The sequence below is a fragment of the Manacus candei genome, unplaced genomic scaffold (genome assembly GCF_025592945.1).
Source record: "Manacus candei isolate 608988 ecotype Guabito, Panama unplaced genomic scaffold, ASM2559294v1 h1tg000002l, whole genome shotgun sequence".
Taxonomy (NCBI): Eukaryota; Metazoa; Chordata; class Aves; order Passeriformes; family Pipridae; genus Manacus; species Manacus candei.
This window is the reverse complement of record NW_026138050.1, coordinates 2,858,618-2,882,620: the sequence shown is the minus strand read 5'-3', so window position 1 is coordinate 2,882,620 and position 24,003 is coordinate 2,858,618. Positions and strand designations below refer to the sequence as shown.

General features: G+C 54.2%; 3 protein-coding genes across 4 annotated transcripts in view; 1 reads left to right on the top strand and 2 right to left on the bottom strand.

Moving 5' to 3' along the window:
- Positions 1-24,003, bottom strand: part of FLCN (folliculin) — a 208,640-nt gene that overhangs the window by 51,499 nt on the left and 133,138 nt on the right. The gene's annotated exons all lie outside the window — the stretch shown is intronic.
- Positions 10,614-15,201, top strand: MED9 (mediator complex subunit 9). The gene is made up of 2 exons (XM_051779284.1): positions 10,614-10,791; positions 14,413-15,201. Exons 1-2 carry the CDS (start codon positions 10,655-10,657, stop codon positions 14,627-14,629), a joined length of 354 nt encoding a protein of 117 aa, XP_051635244.1. The 5' UTR covers positions 10,614-10,654; the 3' UTR covers positions 14,630-15,201.
- Positions 16,549-18,557, bottom strand: RASD1 (ras related dexamethasone induced 1). 2 transcript variants are annotated; one of them, XM_051778612.1, is made up of 2 exons: positions 18,138-18,556; positions 16,549-17,889 (listed from the first exon to the last, which is right to left on the bottom strand). In XM_051778612.1, the coding sequence occupies exons 1-2, from the start codon at positions 18,421-18,423 to the stop codon at positions 17,339-17,341; spliced, it is 837 nt and encodes a 278-aa protein (XP_051634572.1). In that variant the 5' UTR covers positions 18,424-18,556; the 3' UTR covers positions 16,549-17,338. The 2 variants fall into 2 exon arrangements, with proteins under 2 accessions (XP_051634572.1, XP_051634580.1); XM_051778620.1 differs by having other exon boundaries at positions 17,391-17,818; positions 18,138-18,557.

The following is a 24,003-nucleotide window of genomic DNA, read 5'->3' as shown; positions in this document are numbered from 1 at the left end:
GCTGGGATGGGTTGGGGAGGAATGGAAAGGGTCCATATGTCAGGAACAGCGGCATGGACTTGCCATTGCCATGTCAGGCTCTGAATGATCCCCCTGGTCCCCGTGCCCCGTGCCTGCATGTGCTGCTGCCTGCTCAGTGGAGATTATTAGCAGAGAAAATCGTTAGGCACAGGGCTGGGAGCTCAAGGGACACACGAGTGCCTCTGTCACTTGGAAATCAATGCCAGCCATCCGCCCAAGCCCAGCTTCCTCCAGCCCAGCTTGACATGACAGCAGTTTCTCTCCATCTGGGAAGAGGAGGAGGGGTGGTTGCCCCGGACTTACCACCAGCAAACATCTGCATTTTGCCCGTGGACCTGGGCCAGCATCCATAGCTGAGCCCTGGGAGGAAAATTCTACACTGGAGCCCTGGGGAAGAGGCAGAGCTGGGCTTCAGAGCCAGAAACTGGAGGAGGCTGGAAGAATATTGTGGAGGGGCGTCACAACCTGCTCACCCCCTCGCTATCCAGGAGTGGAGAGGGGATACAGGGACCTCCAGACTGAGCAAGAAAAGCTGTTTGCACACCACGGAATTATTCTTAGGGAGAGTTGCCCTGCTTGACCCTACAGCAAGCAGAGTGTTTTCGGGCACCCCGAAAACAGGGTTGTGCAGGGAGCAGCACACCCAAGAGCCGGGTCCCTCTGAGCACCCTGTGTCCCCAAGGCAGCTTTGGCATTCTTGCTGACAGCGTACTGACATTCATTTTGACCTTTTGAATCACAAGGATGTTCTGTCCTTCCCAGCCAAGTACAGCGTGGATACCCTGTGGGTGGATTATACTGTATATACAGTGGCTGTAAATAGGGAACTGGAAGAGAAGCGTGTTTGTGCGCTCGCAGGGGTGCGGCGGTGCTGGGATGAGGACAAGGAGTTGCTGCCAGTGCCTGATTTTCCTCCCAGGATGCCCAAACAGATGTGGCACCAAGGGAGGAGGACAGTGATGGTGGCAGGAGAAATGCCAGCAGCTGGTTTGGAGGGGGGGAGAAGGGATCCTGCAAAAGCAGGAGCCGCCCCCTCTCCACCAGCTCCCGACTGCTCCCGGATCCCCACGTTTCCTGTCCTCCAGATAATTACTCCTTTTGCTTTGAGAGAACATGAAGAACTGCAATTAGGAGACAACATGCAAAATCAGCCACAAGGGCCCAGCTGGCTCCCGAGGACGGTGCTTTGGGTGGTCATGGCCAACCAAATCCCCCTTCTGGGCAGCAGCAGAGGCTGTTTCAGCACAAAACCTACCCCAGCCCCAAAACTTGAGCTGATATGACAGGCAGGATGTTCCCAAAGGTGAAACATTAGCATCTTCCCCCTCTGGTGTGGCCCATGCCCTGGCACATACCAAATGCTGTGCCTTGCGATGGCAGCCCTGGCAGGGAGCGGGGCAGAGAGTGGGGTGCAGGAGCATAAGGTTGGGGGGAACATCCCCATCACTCCTTTCCTGCACAGCCCTTGGGAGTTGGAGCAGGTTCCTGGCTGGGGCTGCCTCCTCCCTGCCCTCTGCAGTTTTGGCAGAGGGCTGCCAAGCCTGGTGAGCAGGCAGGCTTTGCCACAGGGCAGGCTCCATCCAAGTCTGTCACAGCCCGATCCAGCCACCCTGCAGCCCCATGGCGCCAGGAAGGCTGTTGGCTTTGTGCTCTGAGCCCAGATGCGTCACTTATCTCTCCCCTCTCTTGCCCTGACGCATTTCTTCCTCTCTCTCCTTTCACAGCCATCTCATGGGACTCTTATCTCAAGCCCCAAATCACCCTTTCCAAGGCAAACTCAGCAGCATCCTTCACAATCCTGTTTCCAGGGGCTTGTGCACAACAGGAGGGGCACAAACGATAACCTGGCAGCCAAACCCTTTTGCCTGACATCTTTGTGCCACATGGATGTCCTCAAACTCCTTCCAGCCACCAAGGTGGGAGGGTTAATTCCAGGGGTGCTGCTCTGGGAACAGAGGTTGCACTTGACAGCTACAGTGGGTTTGTGAAGAATAAGGAAAAAGTAAGTGAGGTGCAGAGCCCAGGGCTGGGTTGGGAGCTGTGGGCTGGGGTGGGATGGGATGGGATGCACAGCCTCTGCTAGTGCTGCCCCAAACCCACACGTTTATGAGCATGAGCAGAGTGGGAATGCCACAGCTGGCTACTCAATTCATCCTGCAGCACCAAGCAGTTCCCGGCAGCTATTCCAGGTGCCAGATGAGGTGCAGGGAGCAAAGCACTGCACTCCCTGCTTGCTCAAATGCTGTCCCCACTGCCAAGCAAGCCTTGTGCATCCAAGCAGCCTCGGCCAGAGGTGGTGGATCCCCAGGTCTTGCAGAGCACTTGTTGGTGGAGGAGAAATCAATGCCCACTCAGGGGTTCCTGCCGCGTGGCTGCTCCATCCACCCCGTCCCGCAGCGGGAGAGAGTGACGTGCACTGCGGTCCCAGCCGCGTGTCTCGGCAGCATGGAGCAGGTCTGCCTGATGAAACAGCGTGGGGAGGCTGTGACAAACCCTGCTGTCTGCAATGGCACTGCCCCAAACGAGGGGCTCTACCGGACCGAGAGCGGCGTGGTGTGTTTGAGAACACACACAGCTCATCGCGCCAAGGAGTGACTGTGCAGGGTAACAGTGATTCCTTGGGTTCCGAGGGGAGGGGGTTTCTGTCTGCTCATCTGCCCCCTGTGCCCAGTTTATGAGCCTGTTAGCGAGTTTTAAACAAAAAACTTAGCAAAAGGAATAAAGAAGGACCTCGGAGATCCCCCATCCTCTGGAGCATGTGGACAGCAGTGCCTCTGCAAAAGAAAGGTTCAAAGCCCTCTCAGTGGGCAAAGCTGGAGCAGGAGCTCAGCAGGTCAGCAGGGAAACAGGCCCACAGATTTCCAGTGTTCCCATAGCTCTGTGTGCACACACACACATGTTCATGTGGATGTGCATGCCAGCATGCGTGTATTCTTGTGTGCATCCATGTCCATGAACATCCATGCATGTGCACACACGTTTCCAGCCCTCTGCATCCACAGGGATAATGTTGTGTCCAGGTGGAAGAAGCCCATTTGGAGACATGACTCCCTGGGAATTTGCCTGTTTCATCAGCACACTGAAAATCTCATGTTTTCCTGTCTTCATATCCAGTCTGCCTCTTGGGAACAGTCCCTGTCCCACACCTTGTCCCAAAGCACACTCACAAACCAGCACTGTGGTCAGTGGGGGCTCAGCGCCTGGGGTGCCCAGATCCAGCCTGGTTCAGCCTTTCCTGGCTCAGAGGAGCTGCTTTCTGCCCCTGAAATAGCAACTGGGATGATGCTCTCAGCAGCTGGGGATGATGATGCAAAATACTCGTTATCCAGCAGGAACAATTAGACTTATGGCAATTATCTCTGCACTTGCTGGGAGATGCCGGAACGGGCCGGCTGGCAGCCAGATCCCAGTGTAATCCCTTGGTGGGAGATACACAGTGCCCAGCATTGCCAGGAGCTGCCTTTGCCATGCACGGTAGTGGGAGGATCCCAAGAGCTTCCTGCAGTGCCAGGAGGGTCAGTTTTGAAGGGGAGTGAAGGCAAGGAGAGGTGAGTGTTTACCTGAAAGCCAAATGTCCCTCTCTAATGATATTTGTTTGCATTTGGATCACTGGTGAATGGGCTGAGCCATGATGGGGTTAGAGTATGGTCTCAGGAACTGAATTGCTTTGTGTGATTGATTCTCCAGCCTCCCTCTCTGCCAGATGCCCTCGTGGCAGAAGCCAGGATAGGCTCAGCTTATCTGCAAGGTAGAAATGGGCAAAAGATGGCTCCAGGCTGGATCAAGTCATGGGCACCCAATGGTCACTGAGCTGGGCAGTGGCTGCTGAGCTGGGCTTTAGGGCATATTCATTTGGGGGAAAATGTCAGGCTTCTGGCTTAGAAATGCCTGTGGGGTAAAGGCAGTAAAGACAAGCTCACTCATTTGTCAAGTCAGAACAACAAGGAGGATTTTGCTTTTCCCCCTTGACATTGTTTGAAAACCTTATTTTGATTCCTCTGCAGCTTCTCGGGGCCAAAACCCCAAACCAGTCCCATCCCAATAAACAACTCCTCCTTGGATAAATCAATGTGAAGCCAGGATGGGGAGAAAGCTTTTAGGCAGGATGGGACATGGCTGAGCATGAGATCGTTAGCCCAAGGAGTGCCCAGAAGCAAGGGAGTGGAGCTGGAGCAATTCGGGAAGCCTGCTCTAGGAAACCTTAGGCATTTTTCCAATGAAAACTTTATCTGAGGCAAGAATGTCACCACATCCTGGCCTTGTTTGTGCTGCAAGAGCCAGCAAAATTCCCGGGAAAGTTTAGCTACCTGGCCATCAAAACCTCTCTGATATGCTTTGTTTATTAGCAGCTAAACATTAAGCCCTGGGCAAACAGGGATCCTTGGCGCCAGGGACACGTGACCATGACAAGCCACCCACGGATGCCACCCCTAAAAAACAGTGGGAGCTGCTGGGGTGGCTGAGAGAGGGAGAGGCTGCTCCAGGTGGAGGGATGGCAGCATCCTGGGGGTGCCCAGGGCCTAGGGAGCCCAGGTTGGGAGGAGGAAGGCTCACCAAAACACTGCTCTCTCCATGGCCCTGCAGAGATGCACCATGCCCAGGTCAGGAGAAGGATTAAATGGCTTCTCACTGGAGCTGGATGGAGACTTGTCCATCTCCCAGATTTGCAGGAGAGATGTGTCTTCCACGGCGCCAGCGCTGTCCCAGAAACCCACTGCTCTGCATGTAAAACTATTCTTCAAGGACACCTGACTGATCTTGCAAAGCCCATGTATAATTTGTCTCTTTTCAGTAATTAGGCCAATTATAGAGAAATGGTGTTTGCAATTCAAGTGAAGGACAGCCTAAAATCTTAACCCGATTCTTTTTCAGTGATACCAAAACAAAGTCCAAACAAAGCTGTTTTCCTCTCCCCCTGTGTTAACTAACCCGAGAGAAACATTTTGAAGTGCTCCAACATCAGGTAATGCCTTTTCCTGCTGCACTTGAAGGGACTCTGACAAACATGCAAACAAAGCCTGACCCACTTTAGGGTCAGAATAAGAACAACTCCAGGAAAGGGCCTGGGATTTCACTAATGTCCTTACTGCAACCCCATTAGTATTTGCTACGTGCATCCAGGTAAATTTATCTTGACAAGTCTGTCCTCTGTGACACCCACACTGTGTCCATGTGTGGGGCAGTGCTGCCTTGGAACCCATGGACATATGAGCACAGGGGTGCACGAGCTCAAGGATGCACCCAGGGATGCACAAACACAGGGATGCACACACACACACAGGGATGCTCTCAGGGATGCACACTCATGCAGGAATGCACACAGACACAGGGATGAATGTGCACAGGCATGCACACATATGTGCTGTCCCACCCCATCCCCTTCCCAACAGGCTGTCTGTGCATTCAGAAAGTCAGGAGAGAAATCCTTGCCTGGGCTGAGCCCTGGGCGCTGCTGCAGGCACTTGCAGCATTGTTTCAAGGCCACAACTGCATACTGAGAGTGAAACTCCTGCTGCCTCATGTGTTTGGCTGCACGTGTTCGGTGCCTCGCTCATTATTTGTAAATAATGGCAGGGACGTTGCTGACTCACCACATCGCAGACAGAGCCAGCAGGGATCCAGGACTGCTTTTGCCCAGTAGTAACAAGGGCACTTCCCTCTGCAGGCTTAGGTTTCCTCAGGGACACCCCAAATTCACACTCCAAGTTCCTGTCTTACTCCTGCGAGGTGACTTTTGCCCCTTTGCACTGGGTGGAAAACAGCTTGGAGTGTTCAAACCTGACTGTGGGACGATCTGGTGGGACCCTGCAGGGACTGGTGGCTCCCAGGACCCACCACCCTGGGATGTTCCATGGGCACAGCGCTGCCCAAAGGAGACAGCGAGCTCCAGAGCCACCTGCACCTGGAGGTGGGCCAGGCTGTGGCTGATCCATCTGCGTGTTTTCCTGGATCCAGGATTCTGCGTAGCTGACCTTGCGCAAGAAGCCCTTGGTGCTCCCTTCGCCCACACCATGGCTGGGGTGCCTCCTCCGGGGTGGCACAGCCTGGGACAACCTCTGTGTTTGCTAAGCTGTGGGATGGGGTCACTGACCATCATGAGATCACTGCACACTCACCTCCCGAGGCTCGGAGCACTGAAGCACTGCCCTTACTGGCCAGGCCAATGCCCTGCAGTGACACTCAACCTGGTGCTACAAAGAACCTGGCCAAGCCTCATGTGACACCTCTTGCCCCAGGCTCTGTCCTGTATGCCAGGCTCTCCTTGAGGATGGCACCTCCTGGGCCATGGGATGATGGCCCTCCTCTGATGGCAGTCCAGTTTCCCCAGTAGCCAGTGGCTCTGCCAAAGCCTGATGAGCTCCAGGAGGCACTGGGGTGCTGTAGATGTGCTTGGTGCTGCTTGATCACACCAACTGAATCTTAAACCCTGCTGCACCAGGGGCACCAGCAGCTCTGGGAGGACATGGTGGTGCAAGGCTGCGTGTCTGGGGCAGCCAGACCTTCAGGGCCTAAATCCCTCTGGCTAAAACATGGTGTCAAAGGATGAAACTTGGCTTATGGCCCCCCATTCTCATTAGCACCTCCCTGAGAATCCTGGGACACTAGGGCCATGAAATGGTCCCTGAATGACACCAGGAGCAAAGACAAGGTAGAGCCCAAGACCGAATTCCCAACTTGTCAAAATTAGGGGAACTTGGCCAGGAACCTGAGAAGGTTCCTGCAGGATCACAGCCACGGCCTAACAAAAGTCCAATGCTTCTGTGCCTTGACTGCAGCCAAGGGCTGCAGCTATAACTCCTCTTTCCTATCACCCCATCCCAGGTGGTCACAATGCAGACGACACCTCCCCAGCTGAGCAATACAGACTTATCCCACCACAGCAGCTTAGCAAGACTTAAATAGAAAATTCAGGCTGATGATGCAGGGCAGGAGCAGGAGGAAGAGATAAAGTTCAACTGGTGATAGCCACATAGTAAAAAATGATAACAGAGCTGGTGGCAACAGCACAACAAGCTCCAGATGGTCCGGCATCGAGAAACGGAGCCCAGTGAAATGCCAGACCATCAATATAAAAACATCAAGTCATTGTAAGGAAATAGTGAAAGGCACAGAATCACCTGGTGGTAAATCCCTCAAAAGTTCCCTCTGGAAGCAAACAAGAGGTACAATCTGTCCAGAAATTTAAAAAAAAAAAAAAAAGATTAACATTGGTGTCGTAAAGAAACGGGAAAAAACAAAAGAGGCTCTGGATACGGATTATTTGATCAGCTGGTTTTTAGGATAATGGGTTAATGAAATGTCTGGGCAAGCAATGATTGTACACAGGAGATCAGATGGTTTGGAAACATTCGCACATTTCAGAAACTGCCTGTCCAGAAAGTGAATTGTACAGAGAGCCACAATTAAATCGAGGAACAGGTCGATCATTTGCACTTCAGGTTTATTACCAAATCCAGGGGGAAATTATTCTTTTCATTCACCACTAAGCATCTTTGTTCGTGCTTTAGCGGCCTCACAGGGAGTTTTCACAGGTTGCTCATTCAAACCCTTATGCTGAGGAACTGACAGCGGGTGAAAAAATCCAGAATGAAAATTAGGGAGAACTGCAGCCCACCACCAGCTCCTCCTGAGAACAGGGGATAGGCAGACACAGCCCTCCTGTGGAGACCCTGACAGCACTGCAAAGGGGTGTGGAAGACCATATTGGTGGTGATATCTATCAGGAATTGCATTACAAGGACATAACCCAGGTCATTGAAATCACCCCTGAGGGACAAGGGTCTCATAGCTTGGAGCTCCACAAGGACAGGTGAAAATTTAGGCACAGCAACACTGCTGCTCACCTGAGGTCAACACTGTCTGCACAATCAGACCACCAAAATTCTTCTCTTCCCTGCCAGCTGGGTCTCACCTTTTCCAAAGCTGTCACTGGGGATATGGACACCATCACCATACAGACCACAGTTCTACTGTCCCCTTGTACAGGCTGACACTCAAATGGTGACAACAGTCTCACCTGATCAATTAACCAGCAGCTCCAGTGATGGAGGAGTCTGTCAAACCAAAACACACCTGCAAAACACTTTTGCTCTCCCCTGGACTTGCCATGAGACATCACAAGCCCCAAAGGACCGAGGTGGGTCACCAAGGGGAGCTGGAGGAGCTGTTCCCACAAGAAAGGGAAGGCGAGAGGCAGGGACAGGGAGAAATGCCAGCTAGATAAAGCTGTGTGTTCCAGCTGCTGTGGGAACACAAGACCCAAAATGAGAAAGGAATGGCACAAAGAAATACTGACTGACAGCGCTTTAGGTACGGCTGAATGGTATCTGCATGTTGTCACCTGCTCCAAAGACTGCCTGACTCACCCATCAGAGGCAGGCATCCAGCAGCCCAGCAATTATTGCTGCCCTCCTCCAGAAAGCCAAGGGGAAAATTAAAACCAGCACAGCGCCGAGGGAACTGTCCCCCATGGAGCCTGAATCAAATCTTGCTTTAGAAACAGCCCTTAAAAAGAGACAGAAATGAACCTCTCGGCTCAGCCCCATGTGAAGGACACAGCATCCTGTGCCTCCTGCTTGGCTCAGTCAAGGGCCATAAATACCACCAGCCTTCCCACAGGGATCTGCTCAGCAGAACCTGGGCTCCCCCAGGCTCCTTCACACATTCCAGCATCCGCTCCCAAAACAGGATCTATTCCTGACAGCAGGAACAAAGTGAGCGATTGCATCTGCTATATTTAGAGCAAACAGTCAACACTCCGTGTTTAAATGGTTACTAGCATTCTCATTAGATGTATAAATAGCCTCTGTTTGCTTTTCAAAAGATATTGGTTTAAAAGATAAAATTGCCTTGCCAGGCCTCCTCAGCCTATAACTGTTGAGCAGGGGGGCCTATTTCAAATGAAAAATTAAATTATGCGTTTTCTCTAAACTAAACCAGGAATAAAAGCTCACAACTGGGGCTGGTATTATCAGTGCTGCCATGCTTTATGTAGATACAGGGGTTTAAACAGTGGCAGCAGTTTAAACTGCAGCAAACTCAGGCTGTTTGGTGCAGAGGGGCATCACCCTCCCTCTGCCAGCCTTGACCACTCAGCATCCCGACTTCCCTCTTCCACCCACACATCAGTCTTGCCAGAGCCCCACTTCTTCATAGAATCACAGAATGGTTTGGACTAGAAGGGACCTTAAAGTCCATCTCGTTCCAACACCCTGCCATGGGCAGGGACACCTTCCACTAGGCCAGGTTGCTCTGCTTTGTCCCTCGGGCAGGAAGCCTGGTCCCAAGTAAGCATCCATCCTTAAGGCATCACAAGGACCACATCCCTGTCATCCAGCCCCCATTGCATTAAAATCAAACTAAGGACACCAACTAATGAAAAATCATGGCAGAAATGTGGGCTGTAAGAGACCAAAATGCTGCTGTGGGTATTAACACAGAAGAATGTAATTTTCCCCTAGGATTTGGTTCCAAAGGCAGGGAAGTATACAGGCTTGGGACACCTATCCGAGTGTGCTGAGGGGCTGTTAGTCATGGCCAAGGCGGCACTGGATGGTTTGTAGGCCCCCTGGATGGTTCCTGTGATCCCTGGATTGTTGCTGGGACACCTCGATAGTTCCTGGGATCCCTAGGTAGTTCCTGGGACCCCTCCTCCTTGCCCTGCCCTCGGGGTGCGAGACCCCCATGCTCTCTCCCTCCTCCCATCTCCTACTCCTGTGTGAGGTTTGGATGGGAGGTGGGATGACTGGGGGGGCACAGGGAGGATCACTGGGGGGGCACAGGAGGGGATCGCTGGGAAGAATGCAGGGGGGGATCAGTGGGAGGGTGCAGGGGGGTTCACTTCGGGGCACAGGAGGGGATCACTGGGTGGGTGCAGGGGGGATCCTTGGGGGTGCACAGGGGCGATGGCTGGGGGAGCACAAGAGGGAATAACTGTGGCTGTATGGGGGAGATCCTTGGAGGTCACAAGGGGTGATCACTTGGGGGGGCACAGGTGGGAATAGCTGGGGGGGGTGTGGGGGAGATCCTTGGCGGCTGCATGGTGGATCACTGTGGGGTGCAGGGGGGACCACTTGGGGTGCAGGGGGATCACAGTGGGGTGCAGGGAAGATCCTTGGGGGCCGCACAGTGGATCTCTTGGGGTGCAGGGGGGATCACTGTGGGGTGCAGGGAGGATCACTTGGGGTGCAGGGGATATCACAGTGGGGTGCAGGGGAGATCCTTGGGCCGCACGGTGAATCATTGTGGGGTGCAGGGTAGATCCTTGGGGGGCGCATGGTGGATCATCGTGGGGTGCAGGGGGATCATAGTGGGGTGCAGGGGATATCACTGTGGGGTGCAGGGTAGATCCTTGGGGGCCGCACGGTGGATCACTGTGGGGTGCAGGGGAGATCCTTGGTAGCCGCACGGTGGATCGCTGTGGGGTGCAGAAGGGATCACTGTGGGGTGCAGAGGGCAATCACTGTGGGGTGCAGAGGGGGGAACCACTGGAGCCGGGCGCACAACGAGGACCCCCATGCCCACCCCCGGGCCCTGCTCAGCCGCGGCCCGTGAGGGCCGTGAGGGCCGTGAGGGCGGAGCCGCGCCCGCCCCGCCCCGCTCCGTCACTGCCGGTCGGCCCGGCGGGGCCGCCATGGCGTCGGGGGGTCCCGCCCGCGCCGCCGAGGAGCCGCCGCCGCCCGAGCCCCCCGCCGAGCAGAAACCGCCGCCGCTGCCGCCCGCGCAGGAGGAGTTCTCCTTCCTACCTCTCGTCCACGACATCATCAAATGGTAACGGCGGGCACGGCCACCGGGACCCCCCCCGCGCCGCCGGGACCGGCCCCGCCCCGCCGGGCACCGCGTGCTGGCACCGCAGCCCTGCCCCGGCCACCCCCCTCCGACGGTGCTGCTGACTCCAGAGCCCTCGGGGGGACTGGGGGGAGCAGGGCTAAGGGCCTGCCCCTATCAGTGATGCTCTCCCAGCCACAGCATCCCATTCCACATGCACCGGGCAGGGAACAGGGTTATGGGGTTTCCCCTTTAATGATGCTTTTCATCCTTAGTATCCTCAGGGATGCCCCGAACAGGGAGCAGGGCAATGGGGTCCCCCCTGCAATGGTGCTATCCAAGCCCCAGTATACCCAGGATGCTCTGGATGAGGAGCAGGGTTAAGGGATTCCCCTTCAAATGATGCTTTCCCACCTCTAGCATCCTCAGGCTGCCCTGGATGGGGAGCGAGGCAGCGAGAGACCCCTTTTAATGATGTTTTTCCACCCTCAGCATCCTCACGGTGCCCTGGACAGGGAGTTGGGCAATGGGATCCCCCTCAAATGATATTCTCCAGCCCTCAGCATCTCTGCAGTGCCTTGGATAAGGAGCAGGACAGCGAGATCCTCCTTTTAATTATGTTCTCCAACATCCTCATGATTCCCTGGATGGGTAGCAGGGCAGCATGGTCACTCCTCTTTCCTAAGCATGGTTGCTTTCCAACCTCCCAGAATCTCCTTTGCCCTTTTCCTTCCATCTGGATTTCCTGGGAAGAGTATCTGAAGGAGCTGGCACAGCCCCAAGTGCATTTCCGCTCAGAGTTGTGCCAGTACCTGGGTGGTGTCAGGGTCACCTGGGCAGTTCAGGTGCTCCCATGGCCCAGGTACTGCCCCACCACCAACACCCCGGGGCAGGAGCGTTGTATGACCACGGTGTCATTGCTCCAGAGAACTGAACCGTTTGGCTGATAACAGCCTCAGAAAGTACAGGCAGTGCGTCAGGAACGCAGCCCATTTCTGGGGAGTTGTAAAAAGGAGGATGTCTTCTGCAGCAAGACAGGTTATGTTGTTCTCTTCCCAGCTCAAGATAAGCACCGTTCAGGTACAAGGGTATTGAGAACTGACGTGTTTCTGGCCCAGGATAACTCCTCCAGAGATGCTTGCCTGAGTTCCCAGGAAGGGAATGGCTCTGTCATGGAAATCCATCCAGACCAGCTCCGTGCCCTCACCTGGGCACACTGCAGGGTGAGGCAGTGGGCGTGGGAAGTATGAGTTCCCTTGTTTCTGGCTGTGGGCCTGGCTGCCCTTTCCCCGTGCACATACTGGGGAGCCAAGGCTGGTTTGTGTCCTGCTGATGTTTCACTTGAATCAAGCATATCTGAAAGGTGAGAGAGGTTCATCCTTAATGGCTCTGCAGCCTGAGCCATGGGAAGGAAAGAAGGAAGGAAAGACTGACACCCCTGACACACTGGTCCAGAACAGGCACAAAAACACAAACCCTCTGATTTCCCTCAGTTTTCCCGTTGTGCTTGGGGTGGGCAATCAAGTTGCCCCTGACCTTGATTCTCCCTGATCTGTGCCAGAAGTGAGGCCAAATCCACTGCCAGGTGTTTGTACCTCAGCAAAGCGGGCAGTAGCCGTGGGCTGAGGCCTCCCAGATTCTGATATGTCACCGAGCAGGTCATAGTGACTCATAGATCACAGTCCCAGGGATATCTTGTGCCCTGTCCCACCGAGCCACCCACTCCCGTTACCCAGTTTCCTCGCCCGGCCTCGCACACGGCACTTCCCGGGCGGCTCGGGCAGACGTAGGTTCTGAACTGGTGCCGCAGATGGGCAGGACCACAGAGGCAAGTGGTGGGATGTTTTGCCTCATGTCCCTGACAGATGGCAAACGTATTGTCCTCTAACACTGCCGCGAGTCGCAGAGCCCAGCCCTGCTGTTCTGACACTGACTCAGCCGTGAAGACACATCTCCAAGGTGACTCTGTGCTCGGGAGCGAGGATGTGTCGCGTAAATTTGCTTACATTCAAGGACGTGCTCTTTCCTGTTGGTTGGGCCCGGAGAAAGTTTTCCTAAACAGGGCTTGCTGGTATTTTCAGCCTTGTACAGTCCAACGGCATCACTGCTGAGGTCCCAGTGTGTGGCTCCACCGGTGGTGGGTTGTGCTGGTGTAGTGAAGAACACTTGTGCCCTAAGGCAGGTTTTATGCCCAGTCAGTCAGCACAGGCTGTCATTGGATGTTGCATTGGATCCTATATTAGTGCAGGCAGCTCAGTCTCTTCCCACACCTCCTTGCTCCCGCCTTGCTCCCATGTCCCCAAACAGGGAGTTGCTTCAGTAGCTTGATCCAACAGAAAAACCACTCATGAGGAGAAAAAGCCACCAAGCCTGAAATATTTATCCCCTTGGATCTACCAGCCAACAGACAGCTGTCAGTTCTCTCTGCGTGGGGAAGGGAATGAGACCTGGGGAGCCCTGAAGCAGGGAGGACATCTCTGTCAAAGCCAGACTGCAGCTCTGGTGGATTAAAGGCAGTGTCACCCCATCCTTCTCCAGATGTGCCATGGGGTTGGTTGTGTGTGTGCCTGTATTTTTCCACTGCTGACCTGACCATGAGTGCCTGTATAATGGGGAGACATTATAGTACCAGCTGCAGTTTTATTTAGAAGGGAATAATGAATATTTTGTTCCAATAGGCCTTTGAAACAAGCAGCGGCCATCTGGTTAAAAGTTTTGCTTTCAGCCATGTCACGATTCCCCAAAGTTATAATCGAGTACCTCTCTGCTCTGGTCATGCCAAACAGATTTATTTTTAGGTCTGTCTATTGAACAGGCTCCCAGTTTTTCAAAGACCATTAGAATCCCGCTCTCCCTATTAACAGGCGCCCTGGAAGCAGAGACTGGCTTTTGCCTGGAATTGGTAAAGCTTCTCGCTGGTGCTAACAAAGCTGAGTCAGATACTAATGAGGGTTCAAGGGCAGACACTGCCTCAGACAACACTGAGCCTTGAAAAGCACAGAGCTGGCTGCAGAACCAATTCTGCTGCTCTTAAAAAAAATAAAAAACACAACCCAAAAAACCCCCACCGCTTCTCTTTTATTAGTTATACATCCCCAGAGAGTCCTTTTAAAGCTCCAAAGTACAATTTTCTCTGCCTTCGGACACTCTCTGATGCTTTGGGGAACAGTTTCTATTTTCTGCTGTCAAGCTGTTTGACTGCATTGATTTTTTTTTGTATTACAGCCGCAACAGGTCACGGGTGAGACTGAGATCGTTTTTCCAGGTGCCTACACAGAACACACATACAGTCTTACCTTCCCCAAAGAGAGGTACTGGAGTTCAGAGGGAGAATTTAGCCTGCCCCAGGGTAGTGTTTGAAATCTGCAGACCAGCCCCTAACCCGGTCGATGCATCCTGAGGTGACTGGATTGTGTGCTGGAAATTAGCAGGAAAACAGTTTGCCCCTAAGTTACCCAGTCTGTATATCTGTGTCCATTTTACTGGGATAGGTGGATCAGGTGTGTGTAGCTAGATACCAAGAGCAAGTTTCCCAGTGAAATCCAGTTTAAATTCTGGTTGTGTGGGAAATTAGTGTTTCCAGTAGGAGAATTCAATAATGTCTCGATTTTCTCTCCTGTGCAGCATGGACAAGGACAGCCAGGATGTTCACCAGGTACTGAATGAGCTCAAGAACAAGTTCCAGGAGATGAGGAAGCTGATCAGCTCCATGCCTGGCATTGGTGTGAGCCCAGAGCAGCAGCAGCAGCAGCTGCAGAACCTGCGGGAGCAGGTCCGGACCAAAAACGAGCTGCTACAGAAGTACAAGAGCCTTTGCATGTTCGAAATCCCCAAGGAGTAGGATGGGCACAGCTCCAGTCCTGGGGTCTGAGATACCTCCTCTCCAGGCTGAACAGGGTGGCAGGAGTTCACTTTTCTTTCCTTGTGGTTTTCTGGTTACGTTGCTGTGGAATTGTGCCTGTGTGGGCCATTGAACCCCAGGTGAGTGACACTGAACAGAACACCGAGTGCCTCACCTGGGGTGATTGCAGCGGCTCGTTCCCTTTGATCTGCTGCAGGACTGTGCATTTATGTATCCCATCTCCTGTTTTCTCTCGGGGTGGGGTTCTTCTTTTTTATGTTCAAACCAGAAGGAGACATGCTAAGGGTCAAAGTACCTGCTGGTTAATTTCAAGAAGAGAATGGAGGCATTTTCTGCACTGTTTTTTACTTAAAAATGGCCAAACATCAAAAGGGAACAGAAGAAGGAAGCGTGAGCTGCTTGGCCCTGCTCCTGGAAAGTGACTCTGGAACACTTTCCGTTTTCTGTTTGTTGAAAGAGGAGTGATTACTTTCAATTACTTCTGTATCTCTCTTTCTAAACAATTGATGGTTGTGTTTGAGATGAGTCAAATAAAGATTTATGAATTCCAAGCTGCCCCTCTTGTGTGTTCACTGGGTGGATGTGGGCTGAGCAGGGGCAGGATGTTGGCAGCACAGAGGGCGTGTGTAGCCTGGGCCCAGCTCCAATGTCTTTTCCTGTGAAAACAGAGGAAGGACAAGAGTCAAAACAAAGGACATAAATGATAAGAGCTTTTGGTTATTCCATACTAAAGTCAGGCCTCACAGGACAGGTCTGTTCCACACCCAAAGTGCTCCAGGGGCTTCCCACAACCACAAGCATTTGATCAGCTTGAACAGATAGTTCTGGTCGTTGGGAGCTGGGATTGTTGCACCCCACCTGTAGTTCAGAGATTTACTCTGTCCCCACTGGAATACTGTACTAGTACTTTCCTTGAGAAGGTGCCAATGTGTAAACTCAGAACACTATGATAAACAAAACACAATGTACATATTATTTATTGCTGAAATTGCCTTTCCACCAACCAATAGCCTGTCCCAGCTCAATAAATTCCTGTGTATCATGCTTGGACGATGTTTTCCATTCTTCTGCCAGTCGCTGTTCCTGTGAAATCAGGCATTCACAGAGCTGGAAGAAACAACCTGTTGCCAAAGAACTGTCTGGCGCTCGGCGCAGGAACAAGTTAGCTCTGTCAACCTGAATCCAAGTTTCAAGCGAAACTGAGGTGGTTTGCTTTGCAGTCTCACTCCCCCACCTTAGTTTTATGACTTCAGTATGATTTTCCTGCCATTAATATGTATTAAACACAGATTTGTGCTGCTGTGTGAGGGGGGAACGGGGGCTGAAAATGAACTGGAACAGAAACTGGAGCCGGGAAGAGCTTTTCCCCTTTCCCTTTCACTTCTAGCAATGGTTACTGCGACTTGTTATTGGGAAGAGATTAAAAACCATCAGATTCAGAGGTGACCTTTTGAGCAAAGTACTTCCTTTACTCATATTGCAAAATAAAAACAATATCCCAGCCGGGGTGCCAATGAATCACTCTGTGTTGACATCATTAAATGTGGTTAGTTAATTGGGAAAGAGCACGAAGCACAATCAGCTCTTTGTAACGAGGTGATGTCAGTTTGCTGGGTGACTGCTGGGAATGACATGCCAGTGCCCGGCATGTCGTGGGGCTGGCAGGATCGTCACTGGTGAAGTGAGGAAAGAGTCCTGGCTCAGTGACCCGTTGGAGTGAGTAACTCCCTGCATGGCCCCTCGTTACCCCGTGTGGCAAGAAACCGGCGGCTTGCAGAGGCGGGAACCTTTGCACTGGGAGTCTGGAGAAAATGGGGCAATAAAGGGATTGAGTGAGAGGCTGGTTTTGGTACTTCAGGTCTTTTGTTTTGAGGAAGCAAAGGCAAAACCCACAAGTGTCGTTTTTAAAAAGATTTTATTAATTTGTAGAAAAAATAAAACATCAAGTTTCACCCACGGTAGAAACACTTGAAGATTTTTTTTTTTTGTTCATGTCAGTTACATACAATACCTACATAAAGTGCCTATTTTATTTTGAAAAACCCTTCCCGCTCCCCCCCACCCTCCCCAGATCTTGCAAATCAAACAAGACAAATGTAAACAAGAGTCAGTTTTTTGGTCCATTGGGGCTGTAACTCTGCAATGTCTTTGCAACACCTTAGGAGTGTCTTCTGCATGTGGTTTGCAGACACAGACGAACACACAACACAGAGCCAGAGTCCGTGCACAGCTTCTCAAGTTGAAAAAAAAACAACAAAAACCAACCCCAAAGCCCCAGGCAGGTGCTGGCAGGCCCTGCCCTCCCTTCTGAGTGCAGTGCCTGAGGTTGGGTGGTTTGGGAGGGAAAGAAACATCAAGGTCTGTGCCCTCCACATGCATCCTCCCACCTGGCCAACAGCAGTTCACCCTTTCCCTGTCTCTCTGCCCAGAGGAGGAGGCTGTTCCCAGTGACAACCCCCTCCTGCCCTCCAAAGCCTCCCCCTTTGCATCCCTCGCTTCCAAAATGCACCCCCGGGGGAGAGAGGTGATGAAAGCGGGAGGAGGGAGGCTGGGGGAGAGGCAACCTCCTCTCTGCCCGGGTGGGCGCCTGCCCACCCTCCTGCCTGCCCAAAGTCAATTCGGAAACGAGCATCTTTCCCCTCTCCTTTCCTTCTTTCCTTCCTTCCTTCCTGTCAGGAGCAGAGGTTCCTAGCTGATCACACAACGATCCTTCTCCTTGCTGTGCCCGCCGCCGATGGCTTTCTCCCGGATGTACATGAGGTCGCTGTGGACGCTGGGTCGCCGGGCGAAGGGGGCCACGATGCCGTACGCCTCCTCCGTGCCGCCCCGGCCCCCCTCTTTCAGCAGCTTTTTGCCTTTCAGAGCCTTCTTATGCAGGATGTCGCAGTACTGGACCGAGACCTTGCGGTGCAGGTCGGGGCTCATCTCGCTGGGCAGCTTGGCCATGGCGAAGAGCGCCTGGAACATCTGGTCCAGGCTGCTGTTCCTCTTGGCTGAGATCTCGAAGTAGGCGCATTTTTTGGGGTCCCCTCCCACCAGCTGCTCGATCTCCCGGGGTTGCACCTCCCGGTAAAAGTCCCGGTCGCCTTTGTTGCCGCAGATGACCAGGGGCACCTCTATGTTCTCCTTGGTTTTGTTCTTCAGGCACGACTTGGTCTCCAGGATTTGCTGCTTCAGGCGCTGAACCTCCTCGAAGGAGTCACGGTTGTCCAGGCTGAACACGAGGATGAACACGTCTCCTGGGGACAAAGAGATGGAACATGAGATGGTTGCAGGGATGGGGACACACAGAGACCCACTGCCTAAGCCATATAGAGACTCTGGGAAGGAAGGACAGGGCAGCATGTGGGTCCTCCCATCCATCAAGAAGAGCTGCCCCATCCACTGAACACACAAAATCCCATCTCCCTTTTCCCAGGACTAGGAAAACCTCCTGAAACTAGGTGAGAACACCTGGAATCAGGCAGAGGGACCCCCTGACAAGTACCTGTGAGGATGGAGAGGCGGCGCATGGCTGGGAAGGGGTGGTTGCCTGACGTGTCGAGGATGTCGAGCTGGTAGACCTCGCCGCGGATGCTGTAGAACTTGCGGTGGAAGTCCTCGATGGTGGGGGTGTACTGCTCCTCGAAGCGGCCGGTGAGGAAGCGCGAGACGATGGCTGTCTTGCCCACCTTGGAGGAGCCCAGGATGACCATGCGGTAGCAGTTCTTGGCGGGGATGCTCAGCTCGGCCTCGCTGGGACACATCTTCTTGATCATCGCTGCCAGTTTCATTGAAGCCGGCGGAAAGTGCAGCTTGCGCCGAGAAGGAGGAAGAGGAGGAGGAGGAGGAGGAAGGTGCCGCCTGCCTGGCTGCTCAGCCCCTCTCCCCTCGCAGGAAAGGTCGGTGTGAGCTCTGCGCGGCCGCCGCCGCGTTATATGGAGGAGGCAGCGCCCGCCCCTCGGCGCGTCACGGCCCGGGGCGGCGGCAGCTGAGTCAGCGCCCGGCTCCGCGCCCGGCCCGCGCCCGCCGCCCCCCGCCGCTGCCCGGCCGCGCTCCGGGGCTGCGCACACCGGTCCCGTTCGCACCCCCGGGGCTTGGCTGCCTGGCCCCGTTCGCAGCCCCGTTGGGACTCTCGGTGCTGCACAGCCCGGCCCCATTCGCGTCCCGCTCGGGGCTCCCGGTGCTTGGCAGCCCGGTCCCGTTCGCACTCCCGGTGCTTGGCAGCCCCACTCGCACTCTCGGTCCTTCACAGCCCGGTCCCACTCGGAGCCCGGCTGGGACTCCCGGCGCTGCTCAGCCCGGCCCCGTTCGCATCCCGGTTCGCGCTCCCGGTGTTCGGCAGCCCCGTTTGCACTACTGGTGTTGCGCAGCCCGGTCTGGGCTCCCGGTCCCGTTTGCAAACCAACCCCTTTGCATCTCAGGCGGGCCCCCGGTGCTTTGTATCCGTCCCGTTCGAAGCCCGGTGCGGGCTCCCGGCGCCCCGCAGCCGGCTCGGGGCTCCCGGGGCTCCGGGAGTGGAGTGACTGCGAGACGCACGGACCCGGGACAGGGGGTGCAGGAGGTTCCCACCCCGTTTCCCGCAGTGGTTTTGCTCCGGTTTACACTTGCCCGGTGCAAGCGCCCGTGAGACCGGAGAAAAGACCCCCCGTTCGGTGCGAGCTCCGGTGCGCGGGACCGGGAGCAGAGGGAAGTCTCGGTCCGGGCGCTGCAGCGCGGGCGGGGGGCTGCGCGGTGCCCCCTTGGCGGAGGTTCTTGGCACGGCGACTTTCCCTCGATCCCGATCCCGATCCCGATCCCGGTGCCGGGGCGCCGAGCGGTGCCGCTGCAGTGCCGGGTCCCCCCGCTAGGGGGAAGGAGAGAGCCCGGCCGGCGGCGCGTGCAGGGCAGGTACGGGGGGAGCGGGAATGGGAATGGGAATGGGAATGGGAATGGGAATGGGAATGGGAATGGGAATGGGAATGGGAATGGGAACGGGAATGGGAATGGGAATGTTCCCGTACTGGGAGAGCTGGGAATGGTCAGCCCGGAGGGGAGAAGGCTCCAGGGAGACCTTAGAGCCCCTTCCAGTGCCTAAAGAAGCTCCGAGAGAGCTGGAGAGGGTCTTTGGGACGTGGAGTGACAGGAAAAGGGGGAATGGCTTCGCACTGACAGGGCAGGGGTAGATGGGATACTGGGAAGAAATTCTCTGGAAGGGTAGTGAGGCCCTGGCAGAGGTTGCTCAGAGGAGCTGTGGCAGCATCAAAGCCCAGTGTTTAAGGCCAGGTTGGATGAGTCTTGGAGCAACCTGGTCTAGTGGAAGGTGTCCCTGCCCATTGCAGGGGGTGGAACAAGATGAGCTTTCAGATCCCTTCCAATCCAGACTATTATGTGACTCCATGATCTATTAGAAGAAACCCCAAAACTTAGCAAAAGGTGATGCTTTAATAAGGTTTGGGGTAGCAGAATTCTCACCGACAGCACTGAAAGGGACCTCAGTGACAGCTAGAACACACAAACTGGTGCAGAGTGGTGCATTTCATCAGCTCCACTTGGGATGTGGCTGGTGCTGAACTTTTCACCTCCCTCCCCTTCCACCCCGAGTGTGGTGTCACACTTGGATATTAATTTAAACACTGCTCAAAGACTTATGTAGGAATCGTGCTGGTCTGTGGGTTGGAAGAGAGCAGCAGCTTAAACATCCCTTTTCAGCCTCATCCCTGCCTGCAGGGAAACATCCTGCCTGGAGGCACAAGGACACTTGGAGGAGAGAAAGTGGGACAGTCTCCCATGTTTAGTAATCTGTGTGTGAGACAGCAACGTAGTTTAATAGCTGAATACAAAGCCCAAATGTATCACCCCCAAATAACAAAAAGATCATTTAATTGAAGCGGTTGATGGAAAACAACGGGGGGAATAGGAAGTGCCAACCTCTGGGGGACAGACAAATCGAATCTCTTGATCAGCGTTTACTGTTGACCATACAACTATTAATAGTGTCAGGAACAGGTAAAAATAGCCTGCTCAAAGCCTGCTCCTCGGCTAACAGGAAAAAAAATCCATTTATTCCTTCTAAGCAGCTCTTTGGGTAGAGCACACCACAAGGCAGATGTGCCCTGGGATCCTGAGGGCTCGGTGGGGTGGGACTGGAGCCAGGGACCCCCTGAGAGCAAGGACAGGGCGTCAGGGACCCTGGATGGGTGGAGGAGAGACGATAGCAGCAGGAATTCCCAGGGAAGAGGACATGGGCACTGCCTGTGCCATCCCAGAGTCCAGCTCCTCACGGAGTCACGCAGAGCCCAAGCAGAGGAGCATTATATGGCATTAGGCTGAGTCCTCCCAGGCTCATCTAGAAACTCATCTCCTGGTAGGAGCAGAGCACATTTTCTTCCAGTGATTGATGATAAAGGATCCACTTTGCTGCAAGGCAAAGCCTTCCCACGGTTATGACTCTCTTAAAAATCACCACCTATTTCTGGCCTGACTGCAAATAGTCCAAGCCTTAAGAAGAGGCAGGTAAAAGAGCATTTCCCTCACGGCTGCCAGAGTTTTCCCCTGCCATTTGTGGGATATTTTGCTCCCTGTTTGGTTTGGGAGTATACAGGCTCTTTCAGGGAGCAGTGTGGTACAGCCAGGGCCGGAGACAGGATGCTCTGTATGAACCCCAGCGACACCTTTAAAGGAATCACCCTATGGCATTGATCAATCCCTGTTTTCTTGCTATTTCCTTCCCTATTTGCATCCTCATGGATTTACCAGCCACCTGCCAAACACCCTGCGTCCGAGAGCAAGTGGCTGAGGAAGGGAAATTCCACGAAAGTCACACAAACATCCCAGCGACAGAACATGCGGGTCCCCAGGGCCTGGCTTGGACGAACTGTGCAGAAGCAAAACAGAGCTCACGGCACCAGCCACGGCTAAAATATAGGAAGCAAAATGTTCCAGGAGGCAGGAGCAGCACCAGGGTGCCCAGCACAGGGACAGGCGAGTGGAGGATACTCGGAAAAGGACAATTACATCGGAACATGAGTTTGGTTTCCGAGTGTGCTGCAGAGCCAGGAAGGATTGTCCCCCCGGGGCCGGGCTGGCCTCAGTTCATGGACGGGTCCTGCGGGTCCAAGCAGTGAAACAGCCAAGACTGGAAGGGCTGTTTGTGCCATTCCCACCCAGCTCACGTGGACCCTGCAACTCTCCGGGGCCACGGAGAGGAGCAAATCCCACGAGTTCCTTATCATCACCGTTAAGGTGCTTCATGTCCCAGCAAGGGCTCATTCCTGACGCAGCAGCGTGCGGCATTCCCTGGCTCCTGAGAAAGTACACACATGGAACCAAGTCCACTCCCCAGCCCAGCTCCCCAATTCCTGCTTTTCTTCCCCAGCACGGGGACCTGTTCTTCAGACAGGGACCCTCTCCCTGGTGGGTGTGCAGCAGGCTGGCATCTGTCTCCTTATCCTGCTCCCAAAGAACCAGCGTGGGCTGTGTTTCCCAGCAGCTGCTGGTGGACAGCGGGGTCTTGTGGGACCCCAAATCCTAGCCTTGCTGTTCTCCTGGGATAGGAGAAGGAGTGGATAGCCAGCAAAAGAGGGGAGCAGCTGGGTAGGGAAGGGAAGGGAGGCTTTAGCCATAGCTTTTGCCTGTCCCCCTGGGGAAAAGCATCTGATTAAATCAAGATGCAGCATCCAGGGTTGCTATTAATTCCCTATATTATTAGCTTGTCTCATTTTATTAAATCTCCTTTAAGGCTTTTCAGAAGAAGCACGTAATTCCCAACATATAATTTTTCCCAGATGAGATATGATGCAGAAGTGGGCTGCTCTGTCACTGGGGACCAGGGGGGTGGCTTTATTTGTTTCCTTCCCCCACTCCCTGCTTCTTTAGCAACACTTTTCATGTCTCTTGATTGCTTTTAGCTTTTGGGATTTGATTAACAGAGAATTTGAAAAGCCTGAGACATGTCTCAAATCCCCAGCTCCCTGAGTCATTCAGACAAGGGGTGGCAAGAGCTCCCTCAGAGACGCCATCCCTGTGTCCAGCACGATGCAGCTCCGAGCCAGGAGCACCCTGGAAATCCCCTGCTCCCAGTTTCCATCCTCCATGCCATCCTCTTGCCCCCAGTTCACTTGGATGCAGCAGCATCCTGCCAGCATCCTGCATGGACAAAGGTGTCTGCGTGTCCTGGATGTGTTCCCAAACTCTGGCACTTTCTGCTCCTTTCCAAAGAGCAGCAGCTTCCCTGGGATTAGAGAGAAATGTCACCTGTAACTGGAGATGGGCAGAAACTGGGCTTGGAATATAAGGCACAGGGGAGAGGGAGGCTCAGTGACCCCAGTGGACACATTGCTGGATTTCAGGAAGGTTCCCATGGAAATAGTGATGGCTGCCAGGGTTGTAGGACAAAAACCAAAGCCCAAGAGGAGGCAGGGAGCCAGGCAGGCATCACTGGGCTGGAGCTGGCAGAGGGATGGGTAGTGGTGGGGAGGGCTTGGAGCCTGGAGGTGTTTTCTGTCCAGGTCCCACGTCTGCTCCTGCTGCTCTGTCTGTGGGTCCAGAGGGGCTGCGGGCACAGGGGTGGAGGTGTTGGGGGGATTGGGCTTGGTGAGGGTTGAGCTGGTGCCCAAATAGAGGACCCTCAAGGCTCCCAGCCCTGGTGCAGCAGCACAGAACTGCAGGCAGAGCCTGGCCTCGACATCTTCCTGGGGCTCTGGCAGCCCTGCGACCTCCTGCGACCCTGATTGGGAAAGGAGCCTCGCTCCGTAAACAGCTCCTCTCTGAAGACAACGCAACATGGAAAAAGCAGCACATTCCTACCATTTTTTCCTTTGAAATAGGATCCAAGGAGGATGCAGCACAGTGTGTCCAGCTCACCGGGCTGTCCCAGGGCCGCTGTTGAGCGTGAAGATTAAGGAAAACAGCCTTGTAACTTGTCCTCTGGCTCATGGCGGGAGCTCCGTGCGTAACAGCCCCCGGGGTGAGGGTGGAGGTGGGCTGGGATGGGCTGGATGGTGTCTTCTCCACACTGTCCCTGGCAGGGTGATGCCACGGGCAGGGGGACAGTGGGAATGGGGTGCTGCTGCTCTCCTGGCGCCGTGGGGAATTTCAAAGCATCTCCTGGGCACCCATGAGTTGGGAACTGGCTGTATCCCAGATCCCTGGGCAGAAGCCTGCCAGCACTGCCTATGCGGCTCTGCCCCGGGATCCTGGTTCTGCCCCAGACATTTGTTTGGGCTCCAGCTCTGGATGTTTCCCACTCAGAAACGGATTCCCACCTGGGAATCCTTTCCCACCAGGCTGTTCTTCCCATTGCATTTCTTTGTGACCATTTAAAGCCTATATTGTTTTCCCTGTAAGCAGGGATAGAAGAGGCTGAATATTCCCCTGTAAATGTAAGTCCCATT

Excerpts from the sequence above, each read along its gene's own strand:
- MED9 (XM_051779284.1), top strand. The coding sequence starts at position 10,655 with ATGGCGTCGGGGGGTCCCGCCCGCGCCGCCGAGGAGCCGCCGCCGCCC. Across the intron at positions 10,792-14,412 it reads GTCCACGACATCATCAAATG|CATGGACAAGGACAGCCAGG; the intron begins GTAACGGCGGGC and ends TCTCCTGTGCAG.
- RASD1 (XM_051778612.1), bottom strand. The coding sequence starts at position 18,423 with ATGAAACTGGCAGCGATGATCAAGAAGATGTGTCCCAGCGAGGCCGAG. Across the intron at positions 17,890-18,137 it reads CCGCCTCTCCATCCTCACAG|GAGACGTGTTCATCCTCGTG; the intron begins GTACTTGTCAGG and ends CTTTGTCCCCAG.